Raw genomic sequence first — 18,213 nt, 5'->3', positions numbered from 1 at the left:
GAAAACTGCCGGTCTTTCTGGTCTTTATACAGTCAAATTAGTTCTGCCAGAACCCAGCGGCGGGCGCAGAGCGCAGAGGTCAGGGTACTCAAGGGCACTCTCGGGGCTCCTGTGACTGCGCAAGCTCCAGACTCCAAGCCCGCGATCTTCTCTGAAGGAGGCCAACTCCTAAAGCGAACGCTAGGGGGCAGGTGTGGCTGTGGGCGCCTCTTTGCACAGGTGGCTCCAGGTGCCATTTAACACCGCAGCAAGCAAGTTGTAGAAACTTTCGAAAGCTCCGCTATCTAAAACGCAGCTGTGTATACTAAATTGATCTATAAGCAACAGACCGAGGGAAAGGAGAGAGGGGAGGAGGAGGAGAAACAAAGAACCAAATAAAACCAACCAAACTTACATCTCTCAAGGAAGTATGATTACCTATTCACAAACATTTGGGAATAGATGCAAATGTTTGTTTCTATTTCTCTGTTGTTTCCTTCTAATGTAGTTCCCTTAGTAACTAATGAATATGTATCTTTCTCTATGGAATATGTGCAAATATGTTTTATTTAACTGGCACTATAACCTTTTCTTCTTGTCCACTTTAAGGGCCAACATTCTTTTCAATTCGTCTCTATCCAGATTTATTTTGAGAGGGAAAAGTTGAAAGAAGTGGTTTCTCAAAATCTAACACGTAATTCAGCAGGATTACACTCAAAACTGTTCTTAAAAGACTGGAACTCAAAACATAATGCAGGGATGAAGAAAATCCCACCCTTCTTTTCCATTTGCACTTGAACATTACTTAGTAACAGTATTTCAGTAACTACCTTTTACTGTTTTTTTTTTAATTCAGAAAAATAAAAGGAATCGTTCTTGTTCTACATAAAGTTTAAATTCTTTGTAAATTCTTTGAGTGAACTGAAGAACCAGAAGAGAAGTTACTGTAGGTTATATTGTCACATAGGGAGACTTGGGCATCCACAAACACTATGGAAAGACACTTGGACACTTAAAATTCATGTCTGCTTCATATTTTTATTCTTCCTTTGTTGTTTTTAAATAGAATGCTATCGAATAGTTTGAAATGATCAAGTGAAAGCCAACATTCATTATTTGAAGAATATGGTTTATTTCACATTTTATTGTGTTTTGGGGCTAACCAACATCAAATTCCAGCATACATTTATTTTTATTACCCTTTTAATAGCAACAAACTGAGTAGACTTTCATATTTCATGGAGTATTAAAATTCATGTTTGAATATTTTCTATAGTATGGACAATTGCTATTAAAATTGTTTAAAGAAACTTGTGGTTTTTCATGTCTTTTTTTTTTTAACTAAAGATAATAACCACTATATATTATTTTCCATCAATGGGAAGATGTTCAGAAAGCAAATACATTTAAAGTTTTGGCTCAGGTTTAATAGTGTACATATAAAACTCTAGCTCATTGATTACTCAATGGAAAATACAATATAAGAAGTCAGTTACCCAACTTGAGCTTCCAAACGTTTTGCTTATGACATATAAGAACAGGGGAAAGAACAGAATATTCCTAAAGCATGCATGCGTTTATAATAGGAGTCATTTTTGTATCAGTATGGCAAGAGGAATAGCTAATATTTAAATATTTGGATTAATAGGAAAATATAACAGAAAAGAAAATCAAGCTTAAAAGAAAAAGTCATTGCTGGGTTCAGATTTTATACTTTGAAACATCCACAAAAATGAAAACATAATAGATAAAAATATAAACTTGCAATTCACCGTCTATCCCCTCTTTTAGGAGTACGTAACTAGAACCCAAGTTTGTGGGTGAAGAGACAATCATGACAGGACCCTTGGAGAACGAGGGGGATTGAGTCGAGTTAGCACACTGTGTTCCCCAATGTTGGAGAGACTCTCAGTTGCTTGCTGCAGGGTTGGGCAGTTTCAAAGAGTTTCTGTGTTAGGTCAGCCTAAGAGTGCTTGTACCATAATCCTATAGGATGCTGAGGTGAGTATGGGTCCCTATGGAGGGGCTGCAGGCTGGCTCTGCGCAGGGCCCAAGTGACTCCCAGAAGGACTCGGGTCCCCTTTCTGTCCTCAGGGCTGTGCCTCTGGGAGCCAACGGGCCTGGGGCTCTGGGTCAGGAGTGCACGTTCCCCCTTATTTATTCCCCCGCCCACCCTGGGCTGAGCTCCACTGGTGGAGGTCTCGGGAGCAGCCCCCCCGCCCCGTCCCAGCTCCTTCATCCACCTTCCAGTCTGCCTCTCAGCAGCATGCTGGCCCCTCAGGGCGCTGAGACATAGAGGGGACAACACTCGTGTTTTCGGGGAACAAAGGAGTCCTGCTCTGCTCGGGCAGCGGTCCAGCGGGGGCCTCGGACCACACCCACTGGCCTGGCCGGGAGCAGGATGCAGTGACCAGGGGGCCTGGGGGTCGGCCCTGCCCACCCTGCCCTCAGCGAGCGAAAGAGAACACATTTTTAATTTAAAAACCTGTACATATGAAAAAAAAAATTATTACCTTTTATTAAGATGCTCGAGCTAAGTGAAACTATTAAGAAAAGTTTCTCCAGCTTTTAAAATATACAGAGCGATTTCCAGAATTCCCCGGGAAGTAAGAACTGTTCCTTTTGAGCTGAAGAACATATTGCATTTTCTACTTCAATGCAGAGATATATCTTACTTTAACAAGCTATCCTTTTTTCACCCACACACAAACTAGGTCCAGGGAGGAAATGTGAAGAAGGGTGATTTCATGGAAGCCAATAGCTGAGTTTTAATATGACCAAGTGTATTTATTTATATCTGATTTTAGAATAAGAGTTAAAGTGTTATCTTTAGAAATAGACAATTTAAAGCATTTTTATATCGTACTTATATGGTTTATGATGTAAAATTACCAAATAGCAAAGTTATTATAATACATAGATATTTCCAAAAAATTACTGTTCTGTGAATTTCATGTATTTCATTGTCAGTATGATATTCTCTAATCACTGAAAAATAAGGACTACTTTTCTGTTTCTAGCCAAACACACATTACTTCTCAATTTCCCTTTTGACAAGAATCCACTTGTATGTTTTTTATTGAATTTAAAGAATAAAGATAAATCAACTGTAACAATTTTTAGGTACTAAGACACAGTGAAATGGACCAGGCTCACTTAGAGAAGGAGATCAATATTCAAAAATCTTTGAGATAGGTATGGAAGGAATACAGAGAAATAAACAACCCCCTTAAGTAACTTACTGTTTTAAGTTGGTATAAAAACCAAATGCTCATGAAGAAATTAGTGCTATTCAAAACAAATAAGGAATTATCGAAGACAATGTTGTGTCTTCACAATATTGAAACTGAATACAAATTTAATTTCAAGGAGGAAGTGGAATTTAATCTGTGCTTTGAAGGCTAAGTTGCTTAAACATCAAGGAGGTGGAGGGCACTTCAGGTGGGAGGAGAAACAATGCTAAAAGAGCAACTGAGACAAAAACAAGCAAGGCACATTGTGAGGACAGTGAGGACAGGGAGGGGACTGGGGAAGACAGCATTTGTTGGGGCTAGAGAGGATAGTGGGAAACAAGATCTTCCAGAGTGGTCTATTTTATTATCATTATCAAGGCCCCAAAAGCCAAGCCAGGGAGTCAGGAAATGTAATAAGCAACAGAAAGCTATTACTGAGTAGTTTCTTTAAATTCAAATATTTTTACATAAATTAGTAGTGCTTTTTCTTACACTCGAGAGCCTAGAATTAGGCCTCCAGTCTTGTTTTCATCAACTGAGAATTCTCATTTCTAACAAAAGTTTCCCCTTTAGTATTTAAAGGATGAAACTAAAACCCAAATCCTAAAACATACGGAAAATCACCTCTGTTATCAATAGGAGAAAGGAATGCTGGAATAATTGCAGTTTTGATTTTCATGGGGTAGAAGTCTTGTATTGCATCCTGCAAGAAAGCTAAAGAAGTTTTGACAATGCCAGGCTTTTAGTAACAGGGATACAGCTAGGAAGGGGCCGGTGAAGGCCCAGCCGGCGGCATTTCTGTCGTTGCGATGGGGTTGTGCGGAGTTATTACTCTGCTAAGGACAGAGCTTCACAGGAGAGCCAGCAGCACGAGGCCATCAATTCCTCTCTTCTCTCCAGACTCAGAAGAAGACAGTGCGCACTCCAGAACACCAGGTTTCACGGCAAGTGTGCTCTGACTCACTCCAGACCTGCCGCAGAGAATAGTAACGATGCTAATTGACATGTTGTAGTCCTTTGGTGTTTTTCAAGGGTGTTTGCTTTATGTCACCATATTTCTCAGTCTTTCAACTCAAATCTGAGGCAAGCAGGACAGATGGAACTTGCTCAGCATGAAGTCCATAATTAGCAGAATCAGCACTCCCTTTTAGCCTTTTCTGATTTCAAATCTAGAGAGTTCTTGACGCCTCTAAATTGCTGTTTCGTATGTGATGAAAAGCTTTTATTCTTTATCCTAGCAACATTTAAATAATATACCTGTTGAGAACAGATTTTAATCTTTTTTTTTTTAACTGAGTGCTTTAAAGTCCACTCAGCAATGTTGATATGATTTTTTACTTCTGTTTTGCATTAGGCACTGTTCACAGAGTGACAAAGTAGTTTTCTGGATACGGACTGGAACTCAGTAAGGGCAATGGTGGTGAAATTTCATTTTCAGTTACTATAACTATATCCTACAAAAAACTGAACTAGCTAGCTGGGAGGTTTCAAGCAATGGTCTCTAGAAAAGCTCCAAGCTCCACCTTTGTTAGAATAACTGGAAAACCCTGATGAAAACTCAGATTCTGGGGCTCCTTGGGGGACTCACAGACTTAAGTCTTTAGAATCTGCCTTAATGAGCAGCCTCTCAGGGCATACTTCTGCACACTGGTTTTGAAAATCTTGAATTTGAATTATTCCTCTTCCTGCTGAAACCCTCCCTCTCTTCTTTCTTCATCTTCAAGTTCAACAGTGTTCTAGGCTAAGATCATTTCTTTGTTGTAGTTCAGTCTTTCTTAACATCTACAAAATCACACACACACCCACACACACTCTATTAGGGTCACAGATCCACTTAAACCCAAGCCAGGCCAACTAACACAATGGGGAAATTGTCCTTGTTGGTGTGTGTATGGGAGATGGGGGGTGAGTAAAATTTTATTTTCATAATAGAGTTGGGGTGGGGGAACCCTAAGGCAGCAAACCCAGCAATATAATGCAATTATGTAGTATTTAATGCAATATATGAAATAAAATGATACAATAAGTATAATTCTTAGGAATGAATATTAATTACATATACTTTAGGAATATTAATATAATGTAATGAAGAGGTTATTGAAGAACATAGGAAGAAAGACATAGCAAGCTTTGCTGTGTCTACATAAACCAGTAGGTTCATTTTACTGTTCTTGCAAGGGTGGAAACTCTCCATGGTAGAAATTGGAACTGTGACTAGACACAAAGTCTACTGAAGGGCTAGTTTGAAAAGATTTATTGTTGATAAAAATAATACACATTTTATTCCCTCAAGATTTTTATGATTTCCGGCCTAATCAGGGAGTGCAAATTTTTTGAAATATTTTTTACCCTTCTTAGGTAGATTTCAAGCACTATCATGTTTTGTGCAGAGAAGATATGCTTTATCAATAACCAGACATTTATTATAATGTTGGAAAATATTTCTCTCAACAGGTTCCTCATTTAAATAATGAGAGAAAGCATACTGATTCACAAGGCCATGAAAAATGATCACAATGCCATAAGAAAATATTACTTTATTCATGACAGAAGTATTAGCTCGCCTATGGGAACATTTTCTGGCAAAATAAAGGTCTGAATATAATCATTTTCTTTATTAGGAGGATGTTAAAAACACATTTTCCAAAACAAATTAATTTAATGTGGACACATTTTGAATTGAGCAGGGTTATTTTTGAAGGACTTTAGAATAGTTTAAGGAAAAATCCTTCAAGTTTTCTTTCTACTGCAATACAGTAAACCTGATTTCCTAACTATAAGTCAAAAAAAATCTTGTATAAATTCATGAGGAAGCTGCTCACTCCTTGAGGTAGAGGAAATCATGGCAGCAGGAAGCAAATAATCACTCCCATTCTCACAAGTTTGGTGGAGCAAGTCAGTGCATTTCCTTGTAACTGGCTTCTAATTAGTTCTTCATTTCTTTTTGACACAAAACTCTTGATACAGAGTTTCGTACAGGGCAAGTTTAAGATTGAGCCTGAGAATATGAGGATTGTGCTCTGCTAAGGAATTATAAAATCTGGAAATGATAGAAGAATTTGGAAGTGGGTCTAAAAGAAGCTTTCGTTCACCTGCAGGCAGGGAACTTGTGTACCCTAGAGCACAGGGTGGGGGTGGGGGTGGAGGTGAGGTTGGAGGTGAATCAAGTTCACCAGAAGAGGGAAAGGAAGACAGGTTTTGGAGATTTGAAATGGAAATTGGTCCTACTTAAGGACTGACCTATCAACTGCCAGTGCCTAGATAAACTGTTTATGCTATGGACTTGACCCTGGGGTCTATTGTGAAACAAAACAAACAGTCAAGGTGGGCAATCCTTATTCTCATTCCAGATCTATAATAAAGACCATCTTTAATAAACAGAAGTAGCTTTTCAAATATGGTTTGTACATAGCTATGCCAAATGATAAGAGTATTGGACTGAATTGAGTATTCAGCAGTTTTGACTTCCTTTCTTTGGTGTTTTGTCCTTGCCCTTTACACATCCTTCATTTGAAAACATTTAGAAGAAGAGAGCAAAAATAAACCCTCCACTTACTTCTCTGGTATGGGCATATTTAAAACTGTAGCAGGAAGTTAACCTTCATTATCCAATATAATAACCACTTTCTATGATATTTATATTATTTTCTTCTACCTTATCAGTTAAATATATGCATTATTATATTGTTATATTTGTTACAGAAGTGAAATTATATTTTCTTCTGTGGAAATCTGCAGCTTTTAGTAACTTGGAAAATTTTCACTGAGAGAATAAATATATTCAGGGAAGCATATCATGTTATACGCAATTGGTTCTTCATAAATTTCTTAAAAAGTGCAAATTGCAGATTATTAGTCCCTACACCTACCATTTAAAGATATTAAAGAGAAATCACTCATACTAGTTTACAAGAAATGGCATGATCTGTATCTTCAGCATGTGGGGAAAACACGTAGGTGAAGTGATACTATAATGTGTTGTGACTCCCATGGATTAAAAAACTGCTTCATATACACAAATGATAAACTCGGTTCTCCTCAGAGCTCTAAAGGAGCATTTGCCTTCCCTGTCACTCACAGTATTATCTTCCCAGATCTGAGCTTCAGCCCATCTCAGAGCAGAGGGTAGTATGTGTATTTGGATGAGCCTCACCCTGCTTGAGACTTGTTCCTTTGGGTTGATGGGCAGTGACTGTTAGACTTCTCCAGTATGAACATACACATTTTTGAGGTGGGTGTAAATAAATTCATTTAACAGGTTGTTTTAACTTTAGCAAGGCCTTTGAATGAATCAATCATAGAATCAAATTTTGGTGAGAAGAGGGAAGGGAAATAAGCAGCAAATGATAGGGTCTCAAGCAGGCTTTGGACTGTCAACATAGCACAGGAGCCCTGGGAAATAGAGAGAAGAGGCGGCAGGAGCCGTAGATAAATTTCATCTACTTGTTAGTTTCACCTGGGCCAGACTGCCAGGTAGTGCCTCTGAGCTCTGTAGTGTCTCTATGTGCTTAGCGTACCCTATATGGAAATCATTTCACCAGTAGAACCCTTGTCTTGAGTTCCTCTTTTCAGTTGAGAACAAGCTATATCAGTGACTCACGTCTTTCTGTCTTTCTGCCTGCACATTAACATGTTGGTATAAACTGCAGATTCTGCCTCCACACTGTCTCTCATCTGTTTCTTCCTTTAAAGTCCTATTGCCAGAATCAAGTTCAGGACTTTATCATCTCTTGCCTGGGTTCATGATTTGCTTTCTAACAAGAAGTTAATACGTCCAGTACGCTCTCTGCTCGAATCCATTCAGATTTTTTTTTAGAACTGTACAAAACTTATAGTTCTACTAAAAAGCATCAGTGACCACTCATTGACAGATAGCAACTAAACTGACTGTAGACTTCTTTTTCTGACTGTCAAAGTCAGCCACAATAATGGTCAATTTATCTTTTAATCTCTTCTCCCATTGTTCTAAATAGCTGCCAGACTAAATGCTATTTTATGATCAGGCCCCACCAAACACTGCAGGATGCAGTCTGAAATCTCTATGTTGCCACCACCTGAAGCATGTTCTTCCATATCTCTTATTCAAATGCTATTTATTTAATATCCATTTTAGACACATTCTTTACAAAATTTTTCTGATTTTTCTCAGTTAGATGTGATCAGTGTTTCCTTCAAATCACCATAACAAAGTAAACAACTTCTATGTCAATCTTTGTTTTTTTCTTTTCTATTATAGTGTTCATTTTTCTTTTGTTTCACCTTTTAGATTGTAAATGTGTTAAGGGAAGAAATAGTGTTTTTATTATTTCCTGTATCTTCTATATAGTACATCTTAATGCTTTATATAAAATTAAAGTTTTGTAAATATTTGTTAGATTGAGAGTAATGTGTCACTGATACATTAAAAAATTGATGTAATGTACTCTTAATTATGTCACCGGAAAAGAATATTTAGAATACACACAAAGGAGCAACTTAAAATAAAAGGGAATGTATTGTTTTTCAAATGATTTTGGTTGATGGTAGGCTTAAAAGGTGGTGTATGACCTTGCTGGCTCAAATGAAATGAAATCTCAGAAGCACTGTTCTTTTGTTTTCAAATCCCTATAAAAATATGGAAGATAAGCTTATGAAATTGCTTTGGCTCACTGAACTTGTGGAGTGACTAACTGGGAGATACATATATAATATACAATATATGTAATTAGTATATTATGAATCTTTGCCTGTTCATTTTTACCAATTGGAAAACTAGAGATTTTTTTGAAGTCAGTAGACAGTTCTAAGAATTCCTATCACATTCTCGCTAATAAAAGGGAAATAACGTTTAAATTGAAGGTATGGAGCTGTGTAAGTGCAAAGTACCACAGATGTTTGAGTTAGCTTATTAACATTAATGGAAATGAAATATATTTTATATTTAAAAAAAGAGAGGCATATAATATCTATGGCAAGTAACCTAGAGTACTTAGTACCCTAAATTTGATTCTTAAACATGGCAAAGTTAGAACACCTCCCCTTGGACCCTCCCTGAGTTATTTTTACTAGGGTAAGGCTTTGACTTCAAATGTTGATAATATCTGAGTAAGAAAATATTCTTCTAGGAATTCATCTTAAACAAAAAGAATGTTAAACACGCACAAGTTCAGTAGGCAGAATTATTCTGCAGTATCTAACTCATTTTATGATTACTCTTAACTATCTAAATACAAAGACAACATCAACCTCTGACTTTTACATTTCCTCGGGTCATACTAAGTCTTTCTTAGCTTCTTCCCCCCTCCCCTTTTGTCCAGGGTATGATGGAGAGTGGATAATAGGTAGGAGAAATGTGTGCTTTTTGGTGAATTATATCTTTTCTATAAAGTAATAGAATCACATAATAAAACAATAGGATTATATAGAAATTGTGGATGGAGGTACGTGTTAATTGAAAATTCTTCTCTAATTGTTTTAAGACATAAACTGGAAAATCACTGTCATTAATTTTATATATATGTGTGTATTTCCAGTGAGCTTTTTAGGGACATTGCATAGGCAAAATACTGTTTATAAATAATAAATTATTTTCTAATCTCACATACTCTAGAATGATGATCAAAGATGTCTTTAAATCAACACATTTTATATGCATGTTGCTATTAAAATATAAATTATATTATTATCATTTTAGCAGCTTTAATTTATTTCTTTCTAAAATTTTAGATGTTTTGTTATTTAGCAATCATTAAGTTACTTCACCTCAAAAGAACCCCAACCTTTTCATAATAAACTTTCTTTAAACTAACATCGACATCGCACAAGTTTTTGGAATGCTTTTGTGAAGTCTTCATTAAAGACTGTATAAATCAGTGGGTTTATAAGGGAATTGAGATATCCAAGCCATGTCAAAAAATTTGACATTTCTTCAGAAATTTTACACTTTTCACAGACATTAACAACCAATTCTTTTACAAAAAAAGGAAGCCAACATATTACAAATGCACCCAAGATTAATCCCAGGGTAGTGGCAGCTTTGCGTTCTCTTGTGCCTGAGATCTTTTGTCTTCTCCAAGATTTCTGATGCTTCAATTCAGACCCGGGACTTTTCACTGTGCTGTGAATTTTATCAAAGTCCATTGATGGATCAGATAAAGACTTCTCTAGCATGTACGGTGTGGAGACCAGTCTAGTGCTTTTCTCACTACTCTCCAAAAGGACTTGGCCATTCAGTTCCTCCTTGGCAATCCTACTTGCTTGTCTCTTGTGGTATAACATCTTTGCTGCTTTATATATTTTGTAGTAGAGGATCAAAATCAATGTTAATGGGATGTAGAAAGCTCCAAACGTTGAGTAAATAGTGGAAACAATATGGTCGTGTTTGATGATGCACTCATCCTCTCGGCTAGTTCCTTGGTGCCTCCAGAACAGAGGAGGCATAGAGATAAAAATAGATATAATCCAAACTATGGTAATCATAATGCCAGCATGCCTGGGAGTCCTTTTCCTGGCATACTCAACAGCATCTGTGATTGCCCGGTACCTATCCAGAGCTATAGCAGAGAGATGCAAGATGGAGCATGTGCAGCACGTGATGTCAACGCTTAGCCAAATGTCACAGACCACTTGTCCCATAACCCAGCTCTCTCTCACGATGTACACAATGCTGAAAGGCATCACCAGGACAGCTACAAGAAAATCTGTGACTGCAAGGGAGCAAATTAAGTAGTTGGCGGGGTGGTGTAGCTTTCGAGTCACGATAATGGCAGCGATCACAAGGGAGTTGATGGTCGTTGTCATCAGTGCTAGCCCGGACAGAATGAGGGACACCAGGATTTTGGATGGCATTTTGTTGAACAGTTCTTCAGAGGTCAAGTTTTGATCAGATGAGTTTAAGACATCCATTTTTTTTAATTTTATTTTAAAAGATTAATATAGCTGAAAAAATGGATACCTGTAACAAAGGAGGGGAAAATAGTTCAGAGAAGGCTTCAAATATTTTCTTTTCCTTTCAGAATAATTTTTTTAAGTGTACATGTATGTTTTCCTAGAATATTCTATGGATTTAAAAAATGGAGTTCAGATTGCAGATTTTCTTTTTCTTTTCATTTAATTTAAGAAATGCAACGAGAACAGTAACAAACAATAACTTTAAACATTTCTTCCAAAAGGGCTCAAATAAATCAATTTTTATGAGTAAATGAACCTATCACTCAGTAAAATCTCTACTGTTATAAAATTGCATTTAAAATCTATATTAATTCTGGCTATGTTTTTGTCTATGGTAGAAAAAGTTTAAAAAGCACATGTATATACTTAGTACACACTCATTAGTACACACTTGTGCATTATACTGTGTAATACAGGAAAATATTATTTTAACTGAAATGGAAGGTAACCTTTAAAAATTGTATAAAAATTTAAAAATGAAAGTATCATTTTAAAGGCCATATTCAAAATCATAAGCAATTTTGAACTTAATTCAAAGTTACATTGAGAATATTATCACTGAGCTTTTGGAGACTAAAGGAACATTTAATGTATTTTATATCAGGATATAAAGGTTCTACAAATAAAAATAAACACAAATAAAATATGTCTTAGTATATCTCTAACATTCCATGATCATTTTATGAAATTAGAAAATGTCAGTGTTTAGTAGTCTTGTGGATATAATAAGTTAATTTGCTTTAAAAAGACGACATAAAATCAGTTGAAACCACACAACCACACAACACTGCCCATTATTACCATGACACCCATGACCAAATAACCCACTGAACAAGGTTACCTTGCCAGTAAGGAGAGCTCGTAATAGCAGGCACCCCGAAATGGAAATTGTTCTTTACCAGTCACCATTGTAATGACCATGTAAACTTACTTTTGAAAGCGAACCCCCCAAACATGGCTTATAATTTTTACTTCAGTCCATGCTCTTACCTACTTGCAAGTTCAAATAAGAGCAAATACAGTGTAATGAAATAAGGTTAATCGTTTTTATAAATAGCTTTTTTTCGCATCAGCTCTTCTCGCCTTTAATAATTCTTTTGCAGCTACCTATATCATTAGAAAGGAGATAGAGAAAAGATGGAACACTGAAACTTTATTTTTAGCTCTAACTATTATTATATCTCCTTATTCCTTAAATTATTTTTATGTTAAGTGGTTATGTTTCATTTGTTGGAACTGATAGTACAATAATTTTAAATACTTGATATTTTTATATCAAGTGCTTTCTATGAAGTGTGTGTGTACGTGTGTATACATATATACATATAATAAGATTATGTATATATTTTTATATATATTATAAAAACTAGGAATGCAGCATATTTAATATTCTACTAAATTTAACTTTTATTTTCTCACATTCTTTGAAGGCAGGTGCTGATAGCTTGCTCCTAAGCAAATTGAATGGTGGAAGAAATCCGAATATCTGCTACTCATAAGATAAACAGTCGTCCGGTATGTAGTTGAAAAGGCGTTATAGCTGTAAGTTATATAGCAACACTTGCCTGTTTGTAAAGGGCAACTAAGACAACTCCAGATAAAGAATGGAGGCTGAAGTCTCCATAGAAATTCTAAGCCAGTAGTTCTGGAACTTAGTTTGCCTTAGAGTCACCAGGAGGGCTTGTTAAAACATAGATCACTGGGTCCCACCCTCTGGAGTTTGAGATGCAGTAAGTCCGAGGCAGGGCCCTCAGATCTGCGTTTCTAACAGATCCCACGTGATGCTGATGCTGCTGGCCCAGGGAGCCAGGTTTCTCGGTGGTAATCAGCGTGGTTGTGCCCCAGCTGTCGGTCTGATCCTTTCACTGCTACAGCACCTGTGAGTTCCTCTCTACTGAGAGCAGCGCTGACATTTCTGCTATACAACTTTCTCAGCAACTCTCTTTCTCACATTCTTATTTCCTGAGTTTCTCAAATAACTGATCTTACTCTAGCTTCTGATGTTTCTCCGTTCTTAAACCTGACTTCATGCAGCTCTTGAATCCCCTGCTCTAGACCTGTTAACCCTATTCCCCCACATTGTCCCCACTCTTTCCGTCCTGTTAGATGAGAGTTATCCCGTATCACCATACTTCCTAGCTCAGGGCTGGGTCACGGGCTGTCTCGTCTATCTGCACCACCAGGACTATCATGAAAACCCCTAGTATGCACTTCAGTGTCAGTGAACCTCACAGTCTTTGGTTATTGTCCCTGGAGACATCTGTGGGGGTCAATGGTTACAGGTGAAGTGCTTATTCCAAAGCCAACTAGACATCAGAAACATCTTAGGTTAATTAATCTCTACCTTGCTTCCAATCCGCCGACATTCTTTCATCATAAAATCTGCACTATACATTCAATACAAAACCTAAATCTTTTCATAATTGGTTAATTAGTTTGCAAAAGTGTTTATTTAGTATTATGAGAATTGATTCTAAAGTGCTGACATCTTCCATAGTATAGGCAAAAAATAACTTTCTACTTTAATTTGCCTAATAAACAGTTTTGGTACAAGAGCCTCTTCAAGAGATAATCCTGAAATTATATTTTGAATAGAGTATTAAACAAGAAAACTGTCTGGAAATAGTTATGCGTGTTTCCATAATACAATTCTGTAGGAAAATGGACCAGCTTAAAATTAGAAGGTGAATTGTTTGATAATTCAACTGATTTCTCTAAGTGTCACACCCTGTAGCATTTAAATTAGGCTCAATTAAATGGTACTTAATGCTAAGGAAGAAAAGAACCAAAATGTATCATATAAATTCTATTGCATTTTACAAGAAATCTTCCGATTATTAAATTTAGAAAGTTAATTAATCTTCTGATAATTGTGTATATAGAAAACAAAATAGGAAAACAAATGTAGGTAATCACAGTTGGGTTTTTCTTTTTGTCTTATTTTCTTTGCCACTTAGAATTTCAATAAACCATCTGCCTTCATAAATTCAGACACACTTCCAATCAGATTCTTTCTAATTCCTTTGTATCTTAAGTTCCCACTGTGAGTCCTCATGGTGCTGAGGACAACCTCTGGGCTACTGGACATAGGTCCGTGTCACACACATTTCTCCCCAAAATGCATTCTGTATTTTGAATGTCTTCACTGGGAAAAACGCCTACTCTTTAAGTAGAGCCTGTTGTCCCATTAATTATATATAGCCTTCCTGACAATAACAAAGAGAGAAAATTTCCCCAGGCTTTATTCAGGATGGTATTTACCGCTGTATTGATGTAGCCACATCATGCATTTTACTTCTCCGCTTACATGGAGTTTTTAAAAATCTAATGTTGATTTATATTCAGGGGGCTGTTTAATCTTGATGTTCAACTATATTGTTCTTATTCAAGTTAAACTGTAAGCTCATAGGGGCATAGCTTAATTTATTTTTTTATTGTAAATAACCTGGGGGGTTATACACAAATAGTTTTAATAATAATACTGTAGAGAGTCAAGAAAGCAAAATTCAATTCTGTCAAGACCTCATGAGAACCTAGAGCTTGGCTGCACCAATTAGAATAGTGTTTATCTTTTCTGTTTACTTCTGCAAGGACTATGCTAGTGCTTCGTATATGTTAACCCATTTAATCCTTACTGCTATCTTATGAGGTAAGTACAGCTATTATTTCCCACTTCATGGATATGAAAATTGAGGTATAGAGGTTTAATGAACGTCTTTGCAATGAAACATCACAAATGATTGTTGGAACAAACCCATTCTTTCAATCACCATTTTACTGTCTGTGAGTAATTTATTACTAACTTTATTCATGTCATGAGATCTATGAAGTACTTCTTCTGTGAAATAAAGATTGTTATAGAGTAAGAAGTATGTTCAAATGGAGGCAAATATCCAATAGATCAAATTGCTTATTTCTTGCTGGGAATGTTTAAGACAGGGACCATGTCTGAATGTGTAAATTGTACAAATGTGTAAAATGTGTAGGGATATGTTCACAGTTTTCAATTTTTTAACTGCCTTTCCAACTCTGAGTCTTTTCTTTTGCTTGTATTATATTTCTTTGCTCCCACTTATTCCTTTAAGAACTATTTATTGAGTGCTATTTATGGGCTAATTAACCTGGTAGGCATAAAAAATACCAACAAACAAACAAACAAGCAATCAAACCTACCCCTATTCAAAACAAAACAGAAAAAAAAGCCCCACACTGTTCTTGTCTTTAAGAAACTAGCATAGTAATGAAATGCCAAATATTTAGTTATCGTACAATAATACAATGCAATAAGGACACTGTAGAGGTATGTATAAAGTGTCCTAGAAATACTGATGAGGGAGTGCTAAGCAGACCGTGTTAAAACAGTGAAAACTTCCCCAAGATTGATGGAAAAGCATGAGTAAAGAGGCATAAAAATGCAGGATGCATTCAGACATGTGAAATAAGTCAACGTGGATACCACAAAGGCATATCAGCACCAAGGCCAGAAGTAAGGGATGAAAGTTAACTGAGGAAGACAATGAAGGGGCTGGCATGTTATGATAAGGACACTGGATTTTATTTCACAGGCAATCAGAGTATTTCAAAAATGTTTAAGAAGGTAAGTGAAAGGATAAGATCTGTGTTTTGGCAGAGTAGGGTGTGCAGGCAGAGTGATATGGCCTGAGGAGAGTGGTACCGCCACTCTAGGGAGAAGGCATCAGCCCAAAGATTACAGAGCACTCTTAAGGATGTAGCTGAAATCAGAACCTTAAGAAGTGTTATTCTCCATCAGCCCCCAAAACACAGATTCTATATCTCAGAGAAATAGATAATTAAATTGAATCAGGATCGGATCAGGAATTGAGATACAAACTGGGGTCAAAGGCCAAGAGAAGACAGTGGTGGTGATGCTGGATCAATGCTAGTTTCAGAAAAACCAGGCCAGAGAGGGCAATTCTATGAGGAAACAGGCCAGGGTTTAGTAATTCGAGGTCTTGATGAGTTTAAGGAGCAGGTGTAATGTAGGCACAGGTGACGTGCAGAGATGAAAAAAGGAGAGATTGCAGTTACTTTCAAAGCCTGGGATTGCAGAGTTTCACATTTAAGAAGTGATTCCAGGGCTGGGGTATGGAAATGTTAAGAAATGCTCTAACTCTTTCAGACCAGTGAAGACCTGCTTACCAGAGCCTGTGGCTTTGTGGCTACAAAGGCTTTACAGCACTTCTAATGCCAACAAGACATTGCTCAATTCTCTGTGTATGTGTATACATTTTCTTTTCTATATTTCTTTATCACTGCCCACTGGATTTGATCTCTAAGTTTTTGAATTCTGGTTCTTGATATACTCTGCTCAGATTTGTCAACTCTGTCAACTCAACTTTCTTTTTGGCATTGAATGCCCACCCCTTCCCACCATGTCTTGCTCCAACTCTGCCCATATCCCATTTAGGTGATGTACCTGTGATTCACAGGATGTCTCGCCTAGTCTCATTCTCAGCCTGTAGGTTACCTTTTCCTTAGTTTGTCTGCTAGATCCAAAAATTCTTGTTTCTCTCATACTCAAAGATACATTCACCTTCTTAACTGGCCCGTCAAAACTCCTCCAATCATGGTGCCAGTCTTTAAGTCCAAAATCTCATGTTCTGTAGAAGGTCAAGAAACAGATGAGGCTCCTCGAGGCTGCAGTGCCTCTTGATTCAGAGACCTGTGAACTAAAAAGACAAGCTCTCTGTATCTAATGGTGAATAACTAATAGTTAGTCAGGACAGGAGAATTGCAATAGACATCCTCTTTCAAAAAGATGAGGAAACAGGAAGTGCATAGTGGCCACTGATCTGAAATCCACCCGGACACATGTCAGAGTGCTCTGCTCTGAGGATTAGAAATGCACCTTCATTTGAACCACTTCTGCTCCCTAGTTTGGTTTCCAAATCCACTCTACTCTGTGGTTCTTGAATCCCCTCTCTGGGCTCTTGACTCTGCTCTCAGAGAGATCTCTTCTTTTCAATGAGAAATGGTCTGGATTTACAGCTAAGTAAACTTTCCAGCCTGCTTTCTGCCTATAGAGAATTCTACCATTTGGATCAGTCTCTTTACCCTTGGGCCCAAATTACAAGAATTCTCTTAAAAACATTATATTTCCCTGGGAATCTAATTGGAAGTCACTATATGCCCAAAGATGCCACATGAATAATTTTTCAAGACAGACTTCCACTTTGCACAGAATGTTGGGGCTGAGGGATGGCACTCTTAAGATAAGCCATTTTGTCTAGCTGGGCACTTGCTTAAACCTTTCTGAAGTCTTAGTAAAAGGATTTTATAGCCATACCCTTGATCTATTCTTTACCCTGAGGCCATTTTTACTTTGAGAATCTTTTGCTACGGGGACAGATCAGTGATGTGAAATAGCTTTGTCTTCCTATCTACAATTCCTGGTTCTTATATATTTCTTCTAAATTTTGCTTGCAAATTTTAATTCCTCTCTTTCTGTTCTTTATTATTATACACACCTAAAAATCTGTCAGCTGGCACTTTAAACATTCTGCCTTTAAATCCTCTTGGCCAGATCCACAAGTTCATCAGACACATTTTCTCTTTCGAGTTACTAGAGACCACACTTTTACAAATTGTTTTGCTGCTATTAAATGTGGGTTGCCCTCTTTCTAGTCTCTAAATTGGTTTCATCCCTTCCTTTCCAGCTTCCACTAAAAATGAGCTCACTAATAGTCTCCTCACTCTTTTTCAGCCTCTGCGTGCCAACTGGTCCCAAAGCCAATGTCATGCGTATTGATCCTGAGTTGACAAGAACAGACTGTCCTGCTGGATTGTTTGCTGTCAATATGGCATCACTATGAGCTCCCAATTCCTGCCATGTAAAGGGGAAGCTCGGAACTACATTTCCCAGAATCCCTTTCTCTAAAGAGTCTGGCTTCAGAGTTTGGTAACAGGAGGAATTTCCAGGAGGTCTGAGAGGCAGAAGAGGGGAGCTGATGACTCTGAAGGTGGCCGCAGCCAGGTGAATGCTCAGACATTGACAGCAGCTTCTGTGTGCGCTTGGAAATAGTTGTTGGGAATTTTCTCAGCTATTTTTGAG

The 18,213-nt window shown here is 37.2% G+C and overlaps 1 protein-coding gene across 2 annotated transcripts; it reads right to left on the bottom strand.

Annotated features, from left to right (window-relative positions):
* Window positions 1-2,300: 2,300 nt before the first annotated feature.
* Window positions 2,301-16,813, bottom strand: HTR1F (5-hydroxytryptamine receptor 1F). 2 transcript variants are annotated; one of them, XM_032477558.1, is made up of 2 exons: window positions 16,579-16,813; window positions 2,301-11,145 (listed from the first exon to the last, which is right to left on the bottom strand). In XM_032477558.1, exon 2 carries the CDS (start codon window positions 11,094-11,096, stop codon window positions 9,996-9,998), a length of 1,101 nt encoding a protein of 366 aa, XP_032333449.1. In that variant the 5' UTR covers window positions 11,097-11,145; window positions 16,579-16,813; the 3' UTR covers window positions 2,301-9,995. The 2 variants fall into 2 exon arrangements, with proteins under 2 accessions (XP_032333449.1, XP_032333450.1); XM_032477559.1 differs by having other exon boundaries at window positions 16,630-16,813.
* Window positions 16,814-18,213: the final 1,400 nt, after the last annotated feature.

Source organism: Camelus ferus, chromosome 1, assembly GCF_009834535.1.
Source record: "Camelus ferus isolate YT-003-E chromosome 1, BCGSAC_Cfer_1.0, whole genome shotgun sequence".
Lineage (NCBI taxonomy): Eukaryota > Metazoa > Chordata > Mammalia > Artiodactyla > Camelidae > Camelus > Camelus ferus.
The sequence above is the reverse complement of the archived record's forward strand: the minus strand, read 5'-3'. Positions and strand labels throughout refer to the sequence as shown.